The 21732-nt window shown below is 40.1% G+C and overlaps 1 protein-coding gene across 2 annotated transcripts in view; it reads left to right on the forward strand.

Moving 5' to 3' along the window:
* The window catches only part of Atp9b (ATPase phospholipid transporting 9B (putative)), a 220528-nt gene that overhangs the window by 55614 nt on the left and 143182 nt on the right, over positions 1-21732 (forward strand). For both annotated transcript variants that reach the window (XM_060376990.1, XM_060376991.1), the window contains exons 6-7: positions 3345-3403; positions 5992-6043. In XM_060376990.1, the coding sequence (XP_060232973.1) occupies positions 3345-3403; positions 5992-6043 (111 nt within the window). The remainder of the gene's footprint in view (positions 1-3344; positions 3404-5991; positions 6044-21732) is intronic.

Below are 21732 nucleotides of genomic sequence, written 5' to 3' on the forward strand. Positions count from 1 at the left end.
CTTTTGATGGTAGTAATTTTGGATCTGTAAGAGATGCTTTTGAGCTATAAAAGACACATATTTACAATCAAAAAGAATTTTTTTTCCCAGACAGGGTAATACTATGTATCCCAGGCTCACTCCAAGCCCAGGCATGTAGCACTGTACCAACTATAAAACCTTTTGGTAAATCAAGCATGTTATTTTTCAGGATATATGTACCATCCTTTGCTGTGGCCCAGGTACCTGGTTTTTGTAGTGTTTTATTGCTTCTGTTCTGGTAATGTAGGTAACTGAATCTAGGATTTTGTGTAAGTGCTCTACCATTGAGCTACAACACTAGTTCATTCAAAATTTTGAGGACTCTAACTGTCCCCATGTCCCCTTTTTTACTCTCATCTCAGATCCCTGTGCTCTGCTCATGTCATTGCTTTGTGCCACAGTGACCACCTTACAGTGTGACATATAACCTTTTACATTTTTGCTGTTTGTTCTATGTATAAGAAAGGTTCCTAAGCCAGGGCTGGAGCAGTGCAAGTGCTGCATTATGTCTTTATATCCCACTTGGGGCTTGCTATCACTTGTCAGCTGTGCTCTGCCAACACAAGAGGATTCTTCTTGGCCAAAACACAACAACAATCCAGGTGTAAAGATGAATCATGGTATGATACCACCTAACAGTGCTTTCATAGATTCTAATTGGTTTTATTTTTTACTTTTTCTAGTAATTGACATAAACAGATCTGTATGGACAGATCTGTTGTGTTTGCTTTATTCAGGGTTCTTTACAGACGTAGGACTGATATTATATAGACAAACACACAGACACACACTACCCTGTAGGGTTTCATTGTACAGTTGTCATCTCTCAGAGATCAGTACCTAGCTCTTCCCAGATTTTGGCTATTCTGAGTAAAATTTATAAGGATGTTTTCATTTAAATTTTAGTTTCTGTTGGAGAAACACCTAAAGGTGAAATTCCTTGTCACCGGATGGATAAATACTTGGTTTTTTGTTTTAAGTGGAGCAGGTGTCACAGCACACCATCTCATTCTGAAGTTTAAAAGCCACTCAGATACTTAAGGTTAAGCATTACATGTGTGTAAAAAAAAAATATGAGTGCTGTTGATTGAGTTATTTATTATGAGTTTACAGAGACGATGCTTGCTTTGTGCTTAAAATTCTGGATAGAGGGCCTTTGTTGATGGGACAAGGGCCAGGGTGTATCAGGGTAAGCAAGGACCATTATGCAGTTGTAGGGTGAGGTACTAGGTGGGCGCAGAGCAAGAACACTGAAAATAGAAATACACATTAAGAAAAGATAGAGAATTGATTTGAGGTTTTTCTAAAGAACTTGCATATCATTATACAAGTTCTATTATCTTCTAAGTTATTGTCAAATATTGAAAGTTTTGGTGTAGAGATAAACCTAACCTTTAAGGCTTTTTCTTTTTAGTGAGTTCCGTTGGAGTTCAGATTGAAGTAGAGAAATTACAGTGGAATCTGGTGTTATGTTCTGCACATACAGTTAAAAATGAGGAATATCACTAACACTGAGAAGCTGGGCATGTGTGCAAGGAACTTCAGAGGAGTACAAAGCTTGGTTCCTAGGGATAAGCCCCATGGATGCTTTTTTTGGGGCAGGACCCTCATAGCCATTCTACCTTTACAGCACAGTGACAGGGATCAAATGTTAATTCCTCAGTGGAGAGAACTTGTTGAGAACGGGTGGCTAGACAAAGAGGACCGAAGGGAGGATGCGTAAATTCCACTTTGAAGAGGAAGTGGAATAGGCAGCGGAAATGGTTGAAGAGGGAACAAGGTAGGAGAGGGAGCTAGAATGACAGTGCCTGGAAGCTTAGTGTAACCGTGCTGGCAGGGAGTCAAAGACCGGTTCTGGGGTTTCCCCTGTTTTAGACTTTCACTTGCTGGCTGGGAAGCTCTGGTAGAATTGGTTTGATCTTGAAGACCACTGCTGTCTTCTGCATAAAAGGTAGTTGCAGTTGGTTCACCTCACTGAGAAACATGGAAAAAGGAATAGTAGCGCTGTACAGTGTGCAGCTTCGGAAACTGTGGTGCCAGGGAAACTGAGCTTCCTAGGAGGTTTTTAGGAAATAAGGCTTATGAGAACTTGATAGGAGTAAAGTTCAGTATGAAATCTGCTTATCTTAGTTTTTGGTAAGATCTGACTTTATTAAGTTTGAATAAAATGTATTTAAAAGTTGCAAACAAACCAGTGATAGAGCTGTAGCTCTGAAACCAGACCAACTGGCTGCCCTAAAAGCCAGAAGGAGGGCTAAGACAGGGGAGGGAATGGTTTCTTTGAGATTCCATTCAGGTTATTTGCTTACCATCACGTTGCAGGTGATATTTTGTAGACACTTAAGTATAATACATACACATCTTTATGTACGTACACAGCTATTGAGTATTGGGTATACAGACGTTAAGAATTTACTCAATATGTACATAGAAAAATTACTTGGAGTAGTAAAACTATTAGTTCTGTCCCGTATTGGCAAAGATACTAGTGGCTGATGATTTTATTTACAATTTGCTTTACTTTCTCGTGTATTTTGTGCCAGTCAGTATAATTCATGGTATTAAGAATTTGTACATTTCCATTAATACTCAATTTCAGTCACCAAATTATTTTATTTAGTAATGTTCCTAATCATTGCTAACTTCACTGGGAACTGAAACACTAAAAAAAAAAAAATGTGTGAAGAACCTTCCACATGTAATCCTTACTAATTAATTTACCATGAAGAAACCCTTGCTCTGTTGTTGTTGTTATTATTATTATAGGGTAGTTATTTATTTGTGTTTGGTAGTTTAGTAATAAGCTTAATTATGTGTGACTATGTATATCTGAAATGTAACTTGAAAGTATGAGGAGAGAAATTTCTGGTTTAAATTTTTTTATTTTTGTGTGTTTTTGCCCTAGAGTTATTTTTAAAGTATTATAAAACATTACTCTCCCCATGGCAGCTTAGTATCCAAGTGGGTACCCTAGTAAGGGGAACAGGGACTGTCTCTGACATGAACTCAGTGATTGGCTCTTTGAGCACCCCCCAGGGGGGAGGAGCCTTGCCAGGCCACAGAGGAGGACATGGCAGCCAGTTCTGATGAGACCTGATAAGGGTCAAATGGAAGGGAAGGAGGTCCTCCCCTATCAGTGGACTTGGAGAGGGACGTGGGAGGAGATGGGAGGGTAGGATTGGGAGGGAATGAGGAAGGGGGCTACAGCTGGGATACAAAGTGAATAAACTATAATTAATTAAAAAAATAAAAATTAAAAAAAATTACTTTCTGGTACACTGTTGTTTCCCTGAGTTGATTGGTGGTCTTTTTTTTTTTTAAAGGTAAAGTGCAAGTTAAGAGTTCAGACATACAAGTTGGAGACCTCATCATAGTGGAAAAGGTTGGTGCATTTTTAATATATATTCTGTCTTGCTAAAGTTCTTTTCAGTGTGTATAGGTGAAACTATACTTCAAGCAAGACATATTTTAATTGCTTAGTGTATTTCACTTGACCTCAGAATTGTGTTCAAAATGTTAAAAATTTTATATCAGTTTTCAGAATTTACTTGTCCAGGTGGCTGTATTATACGTAATTATTGGCTCTATTTTTCATGGTTTAAAATTTTAAAGAGAAAAAAAAATAAAGAGAGAAAATGAATGAAATTTAAAGAGCGCTGGAAAAATAGTTTAGCCACGAGGAGAAGAAAAAGCTCTAAAAGAGGCAAATAAGGTATGGAACCGTTTGGGATTGCTGTGGTCTGGAAAGTGAAGAGTGGCCAGGTGAAGCTTTCTCTTGGAGTACTGTCCAGCTGTGAGCGCCTGTACCCTGCAGGTGTCTCTTTGTAAGGGACATTTCCTGATGTGCTGTCTCTGCCTCATTCTGTGGTGTGAGTGCCACATGCTCTACTCAGGTGCGTGACATCAGCTCTGTGGATGTGTCTTCCTTGGGAATATCCTTGCTCTGGGATCTGTACTCTTGTGAAATTCCTAGTTGAATTTTAAGTCTCCAGAGAAGATTCCCATTTGGCTTCCTGAAAACTGTTTCTTTTTCTATTTTGTTGTTATTAACATTTTATTTAAATCAGAGAACAATTTGCTCTCAGAGGTTCTCTGCCCAGCAGTTTAGTTTCTGTACCTTGGGACTGGTGAGATGGTATGTTTTCTGCTGTGGCAGTCTTAGCGTTTTCAGTGTGCCTTTCTGATGTGTGTGCTCTAAGTGTGGTTGTAATGTGGTTTCTCTGCTGTCTAGTCAGATGGTCATTTCTGTTATGGCTTATGTGTCTCTCTGTAGTGTTTAGGTAAGAACTTGGGGAAATCATTTGTGTTTTCTTCTGAGGGACCCTTTCTTTGCCTTTGGGTCGCAGGCCTTTTGTGATCATCTTGTAATGTATGTGCTGCAGGTGTCCTTTGTCTTCCTCCCAGGTGGGCATATTTGAATAGAAATTCTTACTCCTAGGGAAGTCCAAGTAGTAATCTTTAAAGTTAGGTGTTTTCTTTTCAAAATAATTTAGTAGTAATGGAGTTGGTGAAGAAGTCCTTCCTTATAAAAGCCGTAAAGTCGTTTGCTGATGTTTGGTCCATATCAACTTTTAAAGGCTCTGTTCTTTTACTTTACCATTTAAACTGTGGTGTGATCAGTCTCTGCTACATCACTGGGAAGGCCAGGCATTGTCTTCACTTATGCCCTCTAACTATCTACCTTTCTTAGGACTATTTCTTGGTATGACTGTCTTTTTGCCCACAGTGCTAGTTTTCTTGTGAGTCTAGTATCCTTATATGAGTGGGTCTGGTTCTGCATTTTCTTGGTTTGCATTGGCATAATTGGCTGTTCTGGTATGATTTCATTCCATTTTAGTCACCGTGCTTGAATGTTCTTTTTTTAGGCTGTAGTTAGCCCTTATGCGTGTCTTGTTCAATTCTTGTCCTTCACATTTCCCATATGCTTGAGGAAAGGCTTGTTGACTTCTCAAAACCTTAAACATTGTTTATTTTAGCTTTTGTCCCTCCCTGCCCTGCTTCCTTCTCTGCTGGAGTTGAAGTGTGTTCCATGTACTCATATGTTTTTCTCCTAACCCTTTCCTGGCTTTGGTTGTACTACTCATTTTCTTCTCAGATAATTATTACTTAAAAAAATACTATTGAATTTTCACTCAGATTTCTTCTTCACCTGAGGAGCTGTAGAACTTACATAATCACCTTTATTCTTAGTGTTAGAAAGGAACAGCTGTATCATGTCTTTTTTAGCTGTACTTTTATTTGTTTTCATTATTCATGAACTGGAGAGTAAGTCATTTCTTTATGGTATATATGAAAGTTTTTACTTTGTTATTAACAGATATAATTTGTGAAATTATGTGAAGTATTATTTTAATTGTATACTTTTCCTTTAGATTGATTTTTCCCTTTAGCATTCATAGAATTATTAATAATAATTAAATGCTTGATTAGTGACTTGTAAAAGTTATTCTATGCCATTGTATCTTTAGTTACTTCCTATTCAGTTTCACAAGAGAATAAATAACTCCTCAAATTGTGGGCATTTTTCTGGATTTTCTTTTTCTCATTTGTCTGTTTACCCAGGCTTCTTGTTTTACTGATGGCATGCTCTGTGGTGTTGGCCAAGGGACAACCACTGTCTACTTTCCAAGGCATTCTGGAATGAGTAAAGGCAGTTTTTATGAGATAACACTATTGTGTAGTATGTATGGTTAAGATGCCGTGACAATAATAATAATTAACCTTTTCCAGACAAGAAAGGTCTGTATGCCATGTTTATGGCTTGCTGTTGTTTTAAAAATGCCTACTCATGAAATGTTTATTTTTTCATATGAAAATTAGAAATAATAGCTTTTCATTACAATTTTACTTTAAACATTTTAATTGTCTTTATTGGCTATTTCTACTATGTAGAGGCATGATATTAATTTAATTTGTTAATTTTATTTAATGTTAATTTAAATAGTAATTGGCATATTACTCTTTTTGCAGAACCAAAGAATTCCATCAGATATGGTATTTCTTAGAACTTCAGAGAAAGCAGGTAATTTTTAATGTTTTCTTTTACATTACTGCAGATTTTTTAGTCTTCTTTGTTGTTTGTTTGCTTTGTTTGTTTTTTTGTTTCTGACAAAATAAAAAAACCACCACTTTTTAACTGTGTCTGATGTGGAGCCTAGGCTGAACCTGAACTCAGAGAAGTCTACTTACTTCTGCCTTCCAAGTACTAGGATTAAAGGCAGACACCACCATGCTTAGCTTGATTTTTTTGTTGTTGTTGTTTTTGTTTTCGTTTAATAGGTAAAAGCAAGTTTTCTGCCTGTAGTTTTAAAAAATATTTTAAATTCATTTATAAATACATTTAACTGTTAATATTTTAAAAGATGACTTTAGTATTTAATAATTGCTTAGAAAGTTATCTGAATGGATTTTTATTCATATTAGTTTTGAGGAGTTAATTATTTAAAAAAGAGTGTTACTCAGAATTTGATTGCTGTTTTACATTTTCAGTTTTATTTACTGAGCAGCATTACTTCCCACTTTTTTTGTATAAGGAATTGTTGTGTTGTTACAGAAGAGAACAACCTCTAGCTGTAGATTTCATACACAAGGAAGAGACCAAAGTTTCTCTTTTTAACTAGTTACAGGTACTGGGGTGGGGGCGGGGGGTGACCACCAGCTCATGGTCTGTGTTTGTGGGAGCACGTAGCTGGCCCTAGTGTAATCATCTATTATGCAGGTCCTCTCCCATAGTGGAAAGAAGTACATGTGTGGGTACAGACATTTGTGGCCTAGGTGAGTTGCCATGGGCTTTATGGGAAGAATCATATTTAAATGACCTGAACTTTGAACTGAAAGCCTGCTATAACCAAGGTGAAAAGTCAGTGTCACCTGGGCCAGTTGGTGACTGACCTGGCCATGTGGGCACATTTTTCTTGCCTTTGGGCTGAGGGCAGCTTATCAAGTAATGCCCAAAGCTCATTTCTGCCCTCCACTTGTGGTTTGTACAACTAGCCCCAGCATACATGTTATTTGTATGAATGCCCGTAAAAGGACTGGCTTGGATTAGAGTTGGTTACTTATTTTTCTATGAGGAAGTAGCATACTCTCACAATAAGACCTTATGTGAATTGTGTGTATCTGTCTGTGTGCATTTGTGCATGTGATGCTGGGGTTTTGAGCTGTGTGGATGCCTGCACTGGAACTTAGATCCTCTCCAGGAGCAAGTGTATGCTCCTAGCTCTTGAGCAGTCTCTCCAGCATAAGGCAGAGCACTTTGAAAAATCATGCTAAAGAGAGATTCTCTGAAACACTGTGAGTGAGGTGGCGACTTATCTTGCTGGAAGCATTGCCATTGGGAGACAGTTTATCCATGGTAATCAAAGGACCTGTGACTCAGTGTTTATTTTGTGTTACTTAGTGTCAGGTTTTATTTTTTCAGCTGGTGAATATAGACACTGGCTAGGTGCTCCTCAGATTGTTAAGCATCAAAATAACAAGTTTTTCCTTTATTGCCACTAGAGAACCCCTAACTGATGTTGAATCCAAGCTACTTACCAGAAGTTGTAGTACTGATCTTTATCCAGAGAGCTTTTCTTCTTTGAATGTTTACACTTCTGTTTTGAAAATGCCATTTGGCAGTATTAGGATAGTGTGCTCATTTCCCAAGCAGTTTTGTCTCATAAGTGTGTCACTTGCCCTCCTATTGTTGCAGTCCAGCAGCAGGCTTCATTCCTGAAGGTACCTTTGGAGTGGCAGTGTTGTGCAGTGCAGACTGCCCAGCCCAGGAGGACTTTGTCTTCTTGACGGTCTGAGCTCTGTGGCTGTGGGCATGTATGAGTATGGCGCCCTCTCCGTTATGTGCTTGGCCCCTTCATCCTGCTAGAGTTGATGTCTAGTGTTTTTTAAGCACTTTCTTTTCAGATTTATTTAATTATTATTTATACAGTATTCTGTTGACATGTATTCCTGCAGGCCAGAAGAGGGCACCAGTACTAGATGGTTGTGAGCCACCATGCGGTTGCTGGGAATTGAAGTCAGGACCTTTTGAAGAACAGCCCATGCTCTTAACCTCTGAACTACTTCTCCAGCCCTATGTCTAGTATTTTCATAGGAGGGTTATTTATTTATTTATTTACTTCTTTAGTCATAAGGGATATTTGGAATTATGGAGTGTCTTTTTGATGTGTTTCCTTTTTTTTTTTTTTTTTTTTTTTGTGATATCATTATTTTGGTACCAGAGTAGTGCTGGCCATAGCATCCATTAGGGATTATTCTGTCCCATCCTACTTTTTGGAAAAATTTGTGAAGTGTCTTAATTCTTTAAATGTTTGGTACAATCCATGCATGAAGTGATTTGTATCTGGCCTTTGAAGGTCTTTGTTTTGGTTTTTAATTTCTTAATTACTGGCTAAAGGCTCACTAACGTTGTCTTTTCTTTTTGAATCAGTTTTTATAGTTTGTATCTCTTCTTTCAATTCATCTACTTTAAGTTTTCTTATTTATGGGCATGCTATAGTTATTCCCTCATGGTTTTTTGAAATAATTTCTGTAACAATAGTAGTTATGTCCCTTCCTTTGTTCTTGGGTTTTAATAATTTGAATCTTCTGTTTTCTTTGTTACTCTGCTTAAAAGGTTGTCAATGTTATTGATCTGTTGAAAGAACTAACTTTGGGTTTTAATGATTTTCTCAGTTGTTTGTCGGTTCTTTATTTCTTTATTTCATTTACTGGCATCTCTCTTTCTGTTTCTGGATTTTTGAGACAGGGTTTCTCAAAAACCCTGTGTAACAGAGCCTTAGCTGTCCTGGTCTCACTTTGTGGACCATGCTGGCTTCAAATTCAGAGATCCACCCTACCTCTGCTAGGAACGGTGGGATTAAGGACATGTACCACCATCTTTTCTGTTTTTGGTTAAGGTTGATCCTGGGCCTGTAGCTTCCTAAGGTAGAAAGTTATATTGTTGATTTGGGATCGTCTGTTTTAATATGGGTGTTTATAATCGTAAAATTTCCCCTGCTCTTTTATAGGTTGTCTCCATAAGTTTTACTCTGCTGAATTTTATTTTAATACCTATTAAAGTATTCTCTAATGTCTTGTCATTTCATCCATGATCCATTGTTTGATGATTAATTTGTTATTTAATTTCCACATTTGTGACTTTCGTAGATGTTCTTCTGCCCTGATTTCTAGGTGGTTCTGCTGTGTCTCATTCTCACTCATCCGAATTTGGGTCATGCTTTAGCTTTGTGTGTCTTTGAATGTGCTTCATGTGCCACCCACGCATCAGGGTCTGCTGTGCTCCTTGGTGTGTCTGTTAGCTCTAGTCAGTTCTCAGCATTGCTCTTCTGTTTATGTCTGTGACTGAAGGTGATGTGTTATAATTTGCATCTATTTTTGCAAGCTTCATAGCAAGTGTATACCCCTATGTAATGACTCTTACTCTTCCTATGGCCTGCTGTCATTCTTGCTTGACCTTCAGCTTCTTCTCCATTCATCTTTTCTGTTGCAGAGCTGCATAGAGGAAACATATATCTACTGTGACCCACTCTCTGCTTGGTGGCCTTGGTCCTATCTCTAAAGCAGTTTTGTCAGATGCTTTTCTATAGCTCTTATCTTTACCACCTGTCTATTCACTCTCAGCCAGAGACTCACCCTTAACATCATGGAGTGCACAGAAGCTCTCTTACAGGCAGTTCCATCTGTGCTTCCCTTTTGTTGAGACCCAGTCTCTTCCTTACCTTGGAACTTGCCCATGGAGAGGAGCTCCCTCACAGCTACCCAAGTGGGGTTCTTTGCATTCTCTAGATCCCTTGCTTTTGTGCTCTAGGCATTTTGATGTGGTCCCAGTGCTCCTCCCACCCTACCTCCTTCCCAGCCCTCATCTGTGAGCCCACGTAATTACTTATTCTCTCATTTTTCTTGTGGGGATGTAGTAGTTACTTTTCTATTGCTGTGATAAGCACCACAGACAAGGCAACTTTAAGAAGGAAGAGTTTTTTTGGATTCATGATTCTCTAGGGCTAATAGTCCATCATGGTGAGAGGAATGGTAGCAAACAGAGGGCATGGTGGCTGTAGTCAAAGCTAGGGGCTCACATCCTGAACAGAATCAGGAAGCTCAGGGAGAGCAGGGGTTGGGGAAGAAGTGCCTACCTCTAGTGACATATATCCACCAGGAAGGCCACACTTTCAGCTTCTCACTATCAGCTGGAAACCAGGAGTTCAAATACATGAGCCTATGGGGAATGGTCTCATTCAGGAGAGAGGGGATAATAAGAAGGCTGTCCTTAGTGCCTCCGACATGAATTATTTCTCAGGGTTCTGTTGCAGATGCACCTACTTAAATGTTCTGCATTCTTGCAGGGTTGGGATGATGTCCACATATTCCTTTAATAATCATTGTCCACTGGTTATTCATTGGTCCTGGTGGAAGAACCATGGCTGATAACTTAAAGAATTTGGCTAGTTTCTGCTGTTTGTTTGGAATCTTTAATCCATTTCTATATAGCATAATTATTGATAAGATGTTATTTACATCTGTCACTTGTAACTAATATTTTCATTGTCAATATAGAGAAACAGGTTTTCAATGTTTGTTTTGGCATTCCTATTGACATTACCTGTTATGGTCTCTGTCTAATAGCATATGCATTATAATAGGTAACTGTTGGTTTGAATGCAAATGGCTCCCATAGGCTCCTATGTTTGAATGCGTGTTCTGCAGTTATAGAACTGTTTGGGGGGGAGGGAATTAGGAGATGTTGCCTTTGTTGAAAGAGATACATCACTGCAAGTGGGCTTTTGAACTTTAAAAAGCCCATGCCACCTGGCAGTGCACTTTTAATCCCAGCACTTGGGAGGCAGAGGCAGGCAGATCTTTTTGTGTTTGAGACCAGCCTGGTCTACAGAGATAGTTACAGGACAACCAGGGCTACACAGAGAAACCCTGCCTCCAAAAAAACAAAACAACAACAACAAGCTTGTGCCACTCAGTTCGCCCCTCTCTCTGTGCCTTGTAGTTGATACCTAAACATGTAAGCTCTTAGCTGCTTTCCTAGCACTATGCTTCCCTGCAATGATGGTCACAGATTCACCATCTAAAACGTAAGCAAGCTTCTCATCAAACACTTTTATATAAGGTGCTTTGGTCGTGGTGTTTTGTCACGGTAATAGAAAAGTAACTAAGATAGTAAACAAAATATTTGCATTTGAATGGTGCTTTTACACATTACAAATGACTGTGGCAGAAATATATGTAAGAAAATCATAGCATTTGAGCTGGGTCTGGAGGCTCACATCATTACTCTCATCACTTAGGAGGCTGAAGGAGGGATGTTGCAGTGAGTTTAAGACCAGCTAAGGTTATGTTCCAGGCTCCTGCATTACAGAGTAAGATGCTGTCTTAACAAATAAGCAAGATGGGTGACAAAAATAATACCTAAAATACAAAAACTGTTTTGTGTGGCAATTAACTTTAAAAGGAAAAGATTATATAGATTTTATTAGGGGGTAAAAATTGTAATGGCATGCAGTACTGTAGAGCTGAGAGATGGTTACAAATGCTGAGTTTTTAGTGGGATCTGAGGGCTACAGTCTGAGAACACCGTCTTTATAATTATGCAGTCCCTAATAGTTTTAGAAATTTGCCAATTTCCTCATTATCTTCCACTGCATCATTGCATGGCCTCAGGAATCAGCAGAATGAGTGGAACACCAGAGTATTAGCAGGTGAGATATTTTGTGTTAACCAAAGATAGAGAGCAGCTCAGTCTATACTATTTTACAGTCTTGCCCTTTGTCCCGTGTTGCTGGGAAGGTTTCTCTCAGTGGAAAAGTGATACTCAGTGGTGATGAATCCACTTGAGAATCCTAATTGTTTTGCTGTAGAAAAATGTACACAGTATGCATAGTTACTAAATTTGCATTATTTACATATATAATTCTGTGTGAGTATTTGATTTAGACCTCTATGTCATCATAATCTGACCTAACCTATTATGGTTTTATTATTGACTTCTGTTTGTGAAATTTAAATTGTTAAAATATTACTCCGTCAGGCATGGTGTCGCCTCCTATAATCCCAACAGTCAGGGAGGCAAAGGCAGGCAGATCTCTGTGAGTTTGAGACCAACCTGGTCTACAAAGCAAATCCAGGACAGCCAAGACTACACAGAGAAACCTTGTCTCAAAAAAAAAAAAAAAATTACTTCTCACTCAGATTTCTTTTACAGAATATACCAAATAGTTTCCAAATTTGATGAAATGTCTGTCATAATATTTCCTTTCATCTGGATTCAGACTGAAGTTTCAGAAACTTCTGGGTGTTCTCTTTTTACTCTCTTTTTTTCCTCATTTAATCTTTTTTTAAATTAAATTATTATTTTTTATATTAATCACAGTTTATTCACTTTGTATCCCAGCTGTAGCCCCTCCCTCATTCCCTCCTAATCCCACCTTCCCTCCCTCCTCTCCTCCCAAGCCTCTCTCCAAGTCCACTGATGGGGAGGTCCTCCTCCACTTCCATCTGACCCTAGCTTATCAGGTCTCATCAGGACTGGCTGCATTGTCCTCCTGTGGCCTGATAAGGATGCTCCCTCCCTTGGGGTGGGGGTGGACAAAGAGCCAGTCACTGACTTCATGTCAGAGACAGTCCCTATTCCTCTTACCAGGGAACCTACTTGGATACTGAGTTGCCATGGGCTACATCTGAGCAGGTGTTTTAGGTTATCTCCATGAATGGTCCTTGGTTGGAGTAACAGTCTCAGAAAAGACCCCTGGGCCCAGACATTTTGTTTCTGTTTTTCTCCTTGTGGAGCTCCTGTCCTCTGTAGGTCTTATTATCTCCCCCTTCTTTCATAAGATTCCCTGCACTCTGCCCAAAGTTTGGTCTTTTTACTCTCTTAACTGTAAAACTTGGTTGAAGTTTTTTTATTTTGTTTTTTCAAGTCAGGGTTTCTCTGTATAGCCCTGGGTGTACTGGACTCACTTTTGTAGACCAGGCTGGCCTCGAACTCACAGAGATCTGCCTGCCACTGCCTCCCTGAGTGCTGGGATTACAGGCATGAGACTACCCAGCAGGGTATCAAAGCATATGCTGAGTCTCATAGCTAAACTTTGGGCAGAGTACAGGGAATCTTATGGAAAAAGGGGGAGATAGAAAGACCCGGAGGGGACAGAAGTTCCACAAAGAGACCAGCAGAGCCAAAAAATCTTCAGAGACTGATGCATCAACCAAGGACCATGCATGGAGAAAACCTAGAACGCCTGCTCAGATGTAGCCCATGGGCAGCTTAGTCACCATAGGGGTTTCCTAGTAAGGGGAGCAGGGGCAGTCACAGGCATCAACTTGGTTTCCTGATCTTTGATCAGCTCCCCTGGTGAGATGGCCTTACTAGGCCACAGAGAAAGAGGATCCAGATAGTCCTGATGAGACCTGATAGGCTAGAGTCAGATGGTAGGAAATGAGGACCTCTTCTATTATTGGACTGGGGGAGGGACATGGAGTGTAAGAGGGAAGGAGGGTGGGAATGGGAAGAGATAATGGAGGGAGCTACAACCGGGGATACAAAGTGAATAAATTATAATAAATAATAATAATAATAATAATAATAATAATAATGGGAAAAAGAAAAACTTAGCACAAAAAACTAATTTGAAGTAACAGTCAAAATTTACGTATAAAAGTAACATCCGTGCCTTCAGCTTCTCTTATTCTGAACTCATGGTGGCATATCATCTCCAGACCATCAGCTTCCAATTCAAGGTTTCACTGACCACACAATTCCTTCCCTTTGTTTTCCAGTATCCTGACTCTTGATTGCACCTGCTTCATGTTGAGATTGATCCTCACTGGGTTTCTGTATAATCACAGGCTTTATGCAGTTGCACAAACATTCTCTTTTTTTTTTTTTTTTTCAATGCAGTTTATTCAGGAACATTGAACAATCCTCGGACCCCGGGGAAAGCCAGCCCACAGCTTAAATAGCCTCTGGGTAGCCAACCCAGGCTTGCCACGGGGGCAATGCAGATAGGTCCACATACATGGAAGCAAGCCAGATCCTCGGCCTTAGCCAAATGTGGAGTTGTTCGTGACAGAGAGCACTCACCATCGGGAAGGTGGAAGGCGGAAACCAGCTCCATCTTTAAGGCATAGCATTCCGCAGCTCTCTACAGTTCCCCCTTTTTGTTTTAGACGCATCAGGCAAGAGTAGAGGTCTGATCTCTGATATTAGAAATAAATTGGGACTTTGTACAGATGTTCATTTAGGTGTCATCCACCCAAAGAGCATCAGACCCATCCGATACCTTTTTCTCAGAGGCGGGACCTGGGGCATCAACCCGCATGCAATCAGACATGCTCTTCTCTGGGTCCAAAGCGGCTGACCCTGAGTGCAGTGCTTAGCCTCGCATCCTGAGCGTATCATTTTAGCTTTTTATGCTATCCAACCATGCTTGGGGAGAATGTCCTGCTTCAATGGCTGTAAAGGCCTGAATGATCATGGCTGCATCACACTGTTGTGAGACTCTAATCTTGCATATATACCACAGGCAAACCAAGGAGACCAACACCAGAAGGCCTGCTAACACTGCCATGCCCGCCCATTCCTTCAGATGATTCATGGCTGCAGCAATCCATGATGATAATCCTGTGGCTAGTCCTGCGTCCACTCTGGTAGAATTTATCATGACAATGGCCACTCTCAGCTGCTCCATCGTAGTATCGAATTCTCCAGTCCAATTACCTAAAATATAGCTCAACAATTGTTTAGACAGATTTGCAGCACAGGAAAAATTCTCATGTTATATGCTAGTGACACAAAGTCCAGTATACTTTCATTGACAGCCAGGTTGAGCGATTTGCCATAGGGTATCAATTTGCTCCTGCAAGAGGTCAATCCTCTGATTGAACACCCTCAAGCTTCCTTTTAGTTGAGCATTAATTCCTTTATGTACAACTAAGGCATGAGCTACATTGGCTAAATGATTATTCAGGGTCTGAGCAGTCTGCCCAGTATGACTCATGGCTAATGCCCTGGTGGTAGCTCCAACAGCCGTCAATGGTAGTAACAATGGTGGCTGTAGTTCCAAGATCCCTTTTCTGTCTGAAGAGAGTCATAGCGTGAGGGGCATCAATGGGCACAGGCACCCAGTGAGACATGCGAGTAACCAGGGCATACCTAAATTTACTAGCATTCCAGCATTGGGCAAAAAAGCAAGTATCATTACCACAATTACTTGGCTCTATCTGGCTAATAATGAATAAAAATGGGGGATAGAGACAAACAGGTGTGGGCTTATAGGAAATATTATGAGAAGCCTTAACCCCTCATTGGAACATCCTGCGTCAGTTCTAGAACTAGCAGTGGTGGTGTCCGAGGTCTGAGTAGGTTCAGGAGACCATTGCCCCCAGGGGCGAGACGTGCTCCATGCCAATTGACTAACTCCATGTTTTCCTCCAATTTTGAAAGTCATTTAAGGTTCTTAAATTTTTTTTCCCTTTTTTCTTAAATTTTTCATCAATTACACTTTATTCATTCTGCATCCCCCCATAAGCCCCTCCCTCCTCTCCTCCCAATCCCACCCTCCCTCCTCCCTCTGCTTGCATGCCACTCCCCAAGTCCACTAATAAGGGAGGTTCTCCTCTCCTTTCTGATCTTAGTCTGTCAGTTCACATCAAAAGTGGCTGTATTGTCCTCTACTGTGGCCTGGTAAGGCTGCTCCCCCCCCCCCAGAGGGAGGTGCTCAAAGAGCAGGCCAATCAGATTATGTCAGAGGCAGTCCCTCTTCACATTACTATGTAACCCAATTGGACTCTGAACTGCCCTGGGCTACATCTGTGCAGGGGTTCTAGGGTATCTCCATGAATAGTCCTTGGTTGGAGTATGAGTCTCTGGGAAGTTCCCTATGTTCAAATTTTCTTGTTCTGTTGCTCTCCTTGTGGAGACCCTGTCCTCTCCAGCTCTTACTATTTCCCAGTTCTTACCTAAAATTCCGTTCTCCTGCCCAACAGTTGCCCATCCGGCTCAGCATCTGCTTTGATAGTCTGAAGGGTAGAGGCTTTCAGAGGCCCTCTGTGGTAGGTTCCTAGGTTGTTTCCTGTTTTCTTCTTCTTCTGATGTCCATCCTCTTTGCCTTTCTGGATGGGGATTGGACGTTTTAGTTAGGGTCCTCTCTCTTGCTTAGTTTCTTTAGATGCACAGGTTTTAGTGGGTTTGTCCTATGTTGTATGTCTATATGAGTGAGTATATACCATGTGTGTCTTTTTGCTTCTGGGACAACTCACTCAGGATGATCCTTTCCAGATCCCACCATTTACCTGCAAATTTCATGATTTCCTTATTTTTCATTGCTGAGTAATATTCCATTGTGTAGATGTACCACAATTTCTGCATCCATTCTTCAGTTGAGGGGCATCCGGGTTGTTTCCAGCTTCTGGCTATTACAAATAAAGCTGCTACAAACATGGTTGAGCAAATGTCCATATTGTGTACTTGAGCCTCTTTTGGATATATGCCCAGGAGTGGTATGGCTGGATCTTGAGGAAGCACTATTCCTAGTTGTCTGAGAAAGCGCCAGATTGATTTCCAGAGTGGTTGTACAAGTTTACATTCCCACCAGCAGTGGAGAAGGGTTCCCCTTTCTCCACAACCTCTCCAGCATGTGTTGTCACTTGAGTTTTTGATCTTGGCCATTCTGATGGGTGTAAGGTGAAATCTCAGGGTTGTTTTGATTTGCATTTCCCTAATGACTAGTGAGGTTGAGCATTTCTTTAAGTGCTTCTCTGCCATTCGGTATTCCTCTACAGAGAATTCTCTGTTTAGCTCTGTTCCCCATTTTTTAAGTGGATTACTTGGTTTGCTGCTTTTCAGCTTCTTTAGTTCTTTATATATACTGGATATGAGTCCTCTGTCAGATAAAGGGTTGGTGAAGATTCTTTCCCAATCTGTAGGTGGTCGCTTTGTTTTGATGACGGTGTCCTTTGCTTTACAGAAGCTTTTCAGTTTCATGAGGTCCCATTTATTGGTTGTTGCTCTTAGAGCCTGTGCTGTTGGTGTTCTGTTCAGGAAGTTTCCCCCTGTACCAATGAGTTCTAGGGTATTTCCCACTTTTTTTTCAAGCCGATTTAATGTGTCTGGTTTTATGTTGAGGTCTTTGATCCACTTGGACTTCAGTTTTGTGCAGGGTGACAAGTATGGATCTATTTTCATTTTTCTACATGTAGACATCCAGTTAGACCAGCACCATTTGTTGAAGATGCTATCTTTTTTCCATTGTATGGTTTTGGCGTCTTTGTCAAAGATCAGGTGTCCATAAGTGTGTGGGTTTATTTCTGGGTCCTCTGTTCGGTTCCATTGATCCACCATTCTGTTTCTATGCCAGTACCATGCAGTTTTTAAAACTGTTGCTCTATAGTACAACTTAAGATGAGGGATGGAGATACCTCCAGAAGATCTTTTATTGTAGAGGATTGTTTTAGCAATTCTGGGTTTCTTGTTATTCCAGATGAAGTTGAGAATTTTCCTTTCCAGGTCTGTAAAGAATTGTGTTGGTAATTTGATGGGAATTGCATTGAATCTATAGATTGCTTTTGGTAAGATGGCCATTTTTACTATGTTAATCCTACCAAGCCATGAGCATGGGAGATCTTTCCATCTTCTCATATCTTCTTCTAATTCTTTCTTCAGAGATTTGAAATTTTTTTCATACAAGTCTTTGACTTCCTTGGTTAGGGTTACTCCGAGGTACCTTATGTCATTTGTGGCTATTGTGAAGGGTGTTGTTTCCTTAATTTCTTTCTCAGCCCTTTTGTCTTTTGTATACAGGAGGGCTACTGATTTTTTTGAGTTAATTTTGTATCCTGCCACTTTGCTGAAGGTGTTTATCAGCTGTAGGAGTTCCCTGGTAGAGTTTTTGGGGTCACTCACGTATACTATCATATCATCTGCAAATAGTGATAATTTGACTTCTTCCTTTCCAATTTGTATCCCCTTGATCTCCTTCAACTGTCTTATTGCTCTAGCAAGGACTTCCAACACTATGTTGAAGAGATATGGAGAGAGTGGGCAGCCTTGTCTTGTCCCTGATTTTTTCAGTGGGATTGCTTTAAGTTTCTCTCCATTCAGTTTGATGTTGGCTATAGGCTTGCTGTATATCGCCTTTACTATGTTTAGATATGTGCCTTGTATCCCTGATCTCTCCAATACTTTGAACATGAATGGATGTTGGATTTTGTCAAAGGCTTTTTCAGCATCTAGGGAGATTATCATGTGGTTTTTTTCTTTCAGTTTGTTAATATGGTGGATCACATTGATGGATTTCTGTATATTGAACCACCCCTGCATACCTGGGATGAAGCCTACTTGGTCATAGTGGATAATATCTTTGATGTGTTCTTGGATTCGGTTTGCAAGTATTTTATTAAGTATTTTTGCATCAATGTTCATAAGGGAGATTGGCCGGAAATTCTCTTTCTTTGTTGAGTCTTTGTCAGGTTTAGGTACCAAGGTGACTGTGGCTTCATAGAATGAATTTGGTAATATTCCTTCTGTTTCTATTTTGTGGAATAGTTTGAAGAGAATTGGTGTTAGCTCTTCTTTGAAGGTCTGGTAGAATTCTGTGCTGAAGCCATCTGGTCCTGGGCTTTTTTTGGATGGGAGACTTTTGATGACCGCTTCTATTTCTTTGGGGGATATAGGTTTATTTAGTTGATTTACCTGGTCCTGGTTCAGCTTTGGTAAGTCAAATCGATCAAGAAAATTGTCCATTTCATTTAGATTTTCAAATTTTGTGGCATATAGACTTTTGAAGTAAGTCCTAATGATTGTTTGGATTTCCTCAGTGTCTGTAGTTATATCCCCCTTTTCATTTCTGATTTTGTTGATTTGGGTGGTGTCTCTCTGCCTTTTAGTTAGCCTGGCTAAGGGTTTGTCGGTCTTGTTGATTTTCTCAAAGAACCAGCTCTTGGTTTCATTGATTCTTTGAATTGTTTTATTTGTTTCCAATTGATTGATTTCAGCCCTGAGTTTGATTATTTCCAGCCGTCTACTCCTTCTTGGTGTGTCTGCTTCTTCTTTTTCTAGGGTTTTTAAGTGAGCCATTAGGGTGCTTGAATGAGCTGTCTCGAATTTCTTCTTGAAGGCACTTAGTGCTATGAACTTTCCTCTTAGCACTGCTTTCATTGTGTCCCACAAGTTCGGGTATGTTGTGTCTTCATTTTCATTGATTTCTAGAAAGACTTTAATTTCTTTCTTTATTTCTTCCCTGACCCAGCTGTCATTTAGTAACCAGTTGTTCAGTTTCCATGTGTGTGTAGGCTTTTTGTTATTTCTGTTATTGTTGAGGTCCAGCTTTATTCCATGGTGATCAGACAAGATACATGGGATTATTTCAATCTTCTTGTATCTGTTGAGGCTCGCTTTGTGACCCACTATGTGGTCTATTTTGGAGAAGGTTCCATGAGGTGCTGAGAAGAAGGTAAATTCTTTTGTGTTTGGGTGTAAAGTTCTGTAAATGTCTGTTAGGTCCATTTGATTCATGACCTCTGTCAGAGACATTGTTTCTTTGTTTAATTTCTGTTTGGTTGACCTGTCCTTTGTTGAGAGTGGGGTGTTGAAGTCTCCCACTATTAATGTGTGTGGATCTATATGTGCTTTAAATTTTATCAATGTTTCTTTCACAAATGTGGGTGCCCTTGTATTTGGGGCATAGATGTTCAGGATTGTGATGTCTTCCTGGTGGAATTTTCCCTTGATGAGTATGAAGTGTCCTTCCCCATCTCTTTTTATTAATTTTGGTTGAAAGTCTATTTTATCAGATATTAGAATGGCTACTCCTGCTTGCTTCTTGGGTCCGTTTGCTTGGAAAGTCGTCTTCCAACCCTTTACCCTCAGGTAATGTCTATCTTTGTGTCTTAGGTGTGTTTCTTGTATGCAACAGATTGCTGGGTTTTGTTTACGTATCCATTCTGTTAATCTGTGTCTTTTTATTGGAGAATTGAGTCCATTGATGTTGAGAGAGATTAATGACCAGTGGCTGTTAGATCTCTTGATTTTGATGTTGGCTGTGGTCATCAGGTTGTGTGCTTGGTTGCTTTTTGTTTTACTGAAGTGAGGTTATTTATTTCCTGTGTTTTCTTGAATGTAGCTAGCTTTCTTGGGTTGTATTTTCCCTTCCAGTGTCTTCTGTAATGCTGGATTTGTTTGTAGGTATTGTTGAAATTTGTTTTTGTCATTGAATATCTTGTTTTCTCCATCTATGAGGACTGAGAGTTTTGCTGGGTATAGTAGCCTGGGCTGACATCTGTGTTCTCTTAGGGTCTGCATGATATCCGTCCAGGCCCTTCTGGCTTTCATAGTCTCTGTTGAAAAGTCAGGTGTGATTCTAATGGGTTTGCCATTATATGTTACTTGGCCTTTTTCCCTTGCAGCTTTTAGTATTTTTTCTTTGTTCTGTATACTTACTGTTTTGATTATTATGTGGCTGGAGGATTTTCTTTTCTGGTCAAATTTGTTGGGTGTTCTGTAGGCCTCATGTATTCTAATTGGCCTCTCCTTTAGCTTGGGGAAATTTTCTTCAATGATTTTGTTGAAAATATTTTCTGGGCCTTGGAGAAGGGAGTCTTCTTTTTCCTCTATACCTATTATTCTTAGGTTTTGTCTTTTCATATTGTCTTGCATTTCTTGGACGGTCTGTGTCAGGAATTTTTCGGATTTAACATTTTCTTTGACAGATACATCGATTTCTTCCATTGTATCTTCTACACCTGAGATTCTTTCTTCCATCTCTTTTAGTCTGTTGGTTATGCTTACCTCTCTAGTTCCTGTTTTCTTCCCTAGATTCTTCCTTTCCATTATTTCTTCCATTTGTGTTTTCTTTAATTTTTCCAATTCTATCTTCAGGTCTTGAGTTGTTTTGTTTACTTCCTTCACCTGTCTGATTGTACTTTCCTGTTTTTCTTTTAGTTCCTTCAACTCTGTTTCTATCGTTTCATTCAGTGTTTTAAGCATTTCCTTTCTAAAGGCCATAAACTGTTTGGCTGCAGCTTCCTCTATTTCTTTACGGATGGCAATATTCTGTTTGAGTTTATCTTCCTCTATGTCTTTACGAATCTTATTTGTTTCCTCTGTTATCATCTTCATGAGCATACTTGTTAGGTCATCTTCTTGGATTTCAGTTATGGTGGGGTGTCCAGGGCTACTAGCCCCTGGGTAACTGGGTTCTGGAGATGCCATATTGCTCTGTCTTTTGTTGCTTGAGCTTTTACGCTGGCCTCTACCCATTGTGTTATCTTAGGAGTTTGGGGTTATTTTCTGGTGGTTCCTGGGGATCCTGTGGTGGAGAGAATCCCCTTTGCAGAAAGCTGGTTTTTCCTGAAGGATGTCTTCTCAGCTTTTTGGGTATAGTCCCTGGATGGCTGGTGTTTTTTTCAGGAGTTGCTCGCCTCAGGGATATAGACCTGAGTGGTAACTGTGGTCTTTGTTAGTCGAGAGGGTTCTCCTCTCACCCAGGGAAGTCCTGAGGGCAGCTTCCCTGTTTCTGGGTTTCTTGTTGCAAATTTAATGATCAGCTGCTGTGACCCAGTTGGACATCAGGCGCGCCTCAACTGTTTGTGCTTGTGTCTGGAGCACAGCTGAGTGCTGGCGCCTCGGCCCCACTAGACTGCTAGACTTTTTCTAGGGAAGGATTGGGTGATTTAGATCAGTACAGTTTCCTTCCTTCCCCGTGGATTCTC

Source organism: Meriones unguiculatus, chromosome 2 (genome assembly GCF_030254825.1).
Source record: "Meriones unguiculatus strain TT.TT164.6M chromosome 2, Bangor_MerUng_6.1, whole genome shotgun sequence".
In the NCBI taxonomy this organism is placed as follows: Eukaryota; Metazoa; Chordata; class Mammalia; order Rodentia; family Muridae; genus Meriones; species Meriones unguiculatus.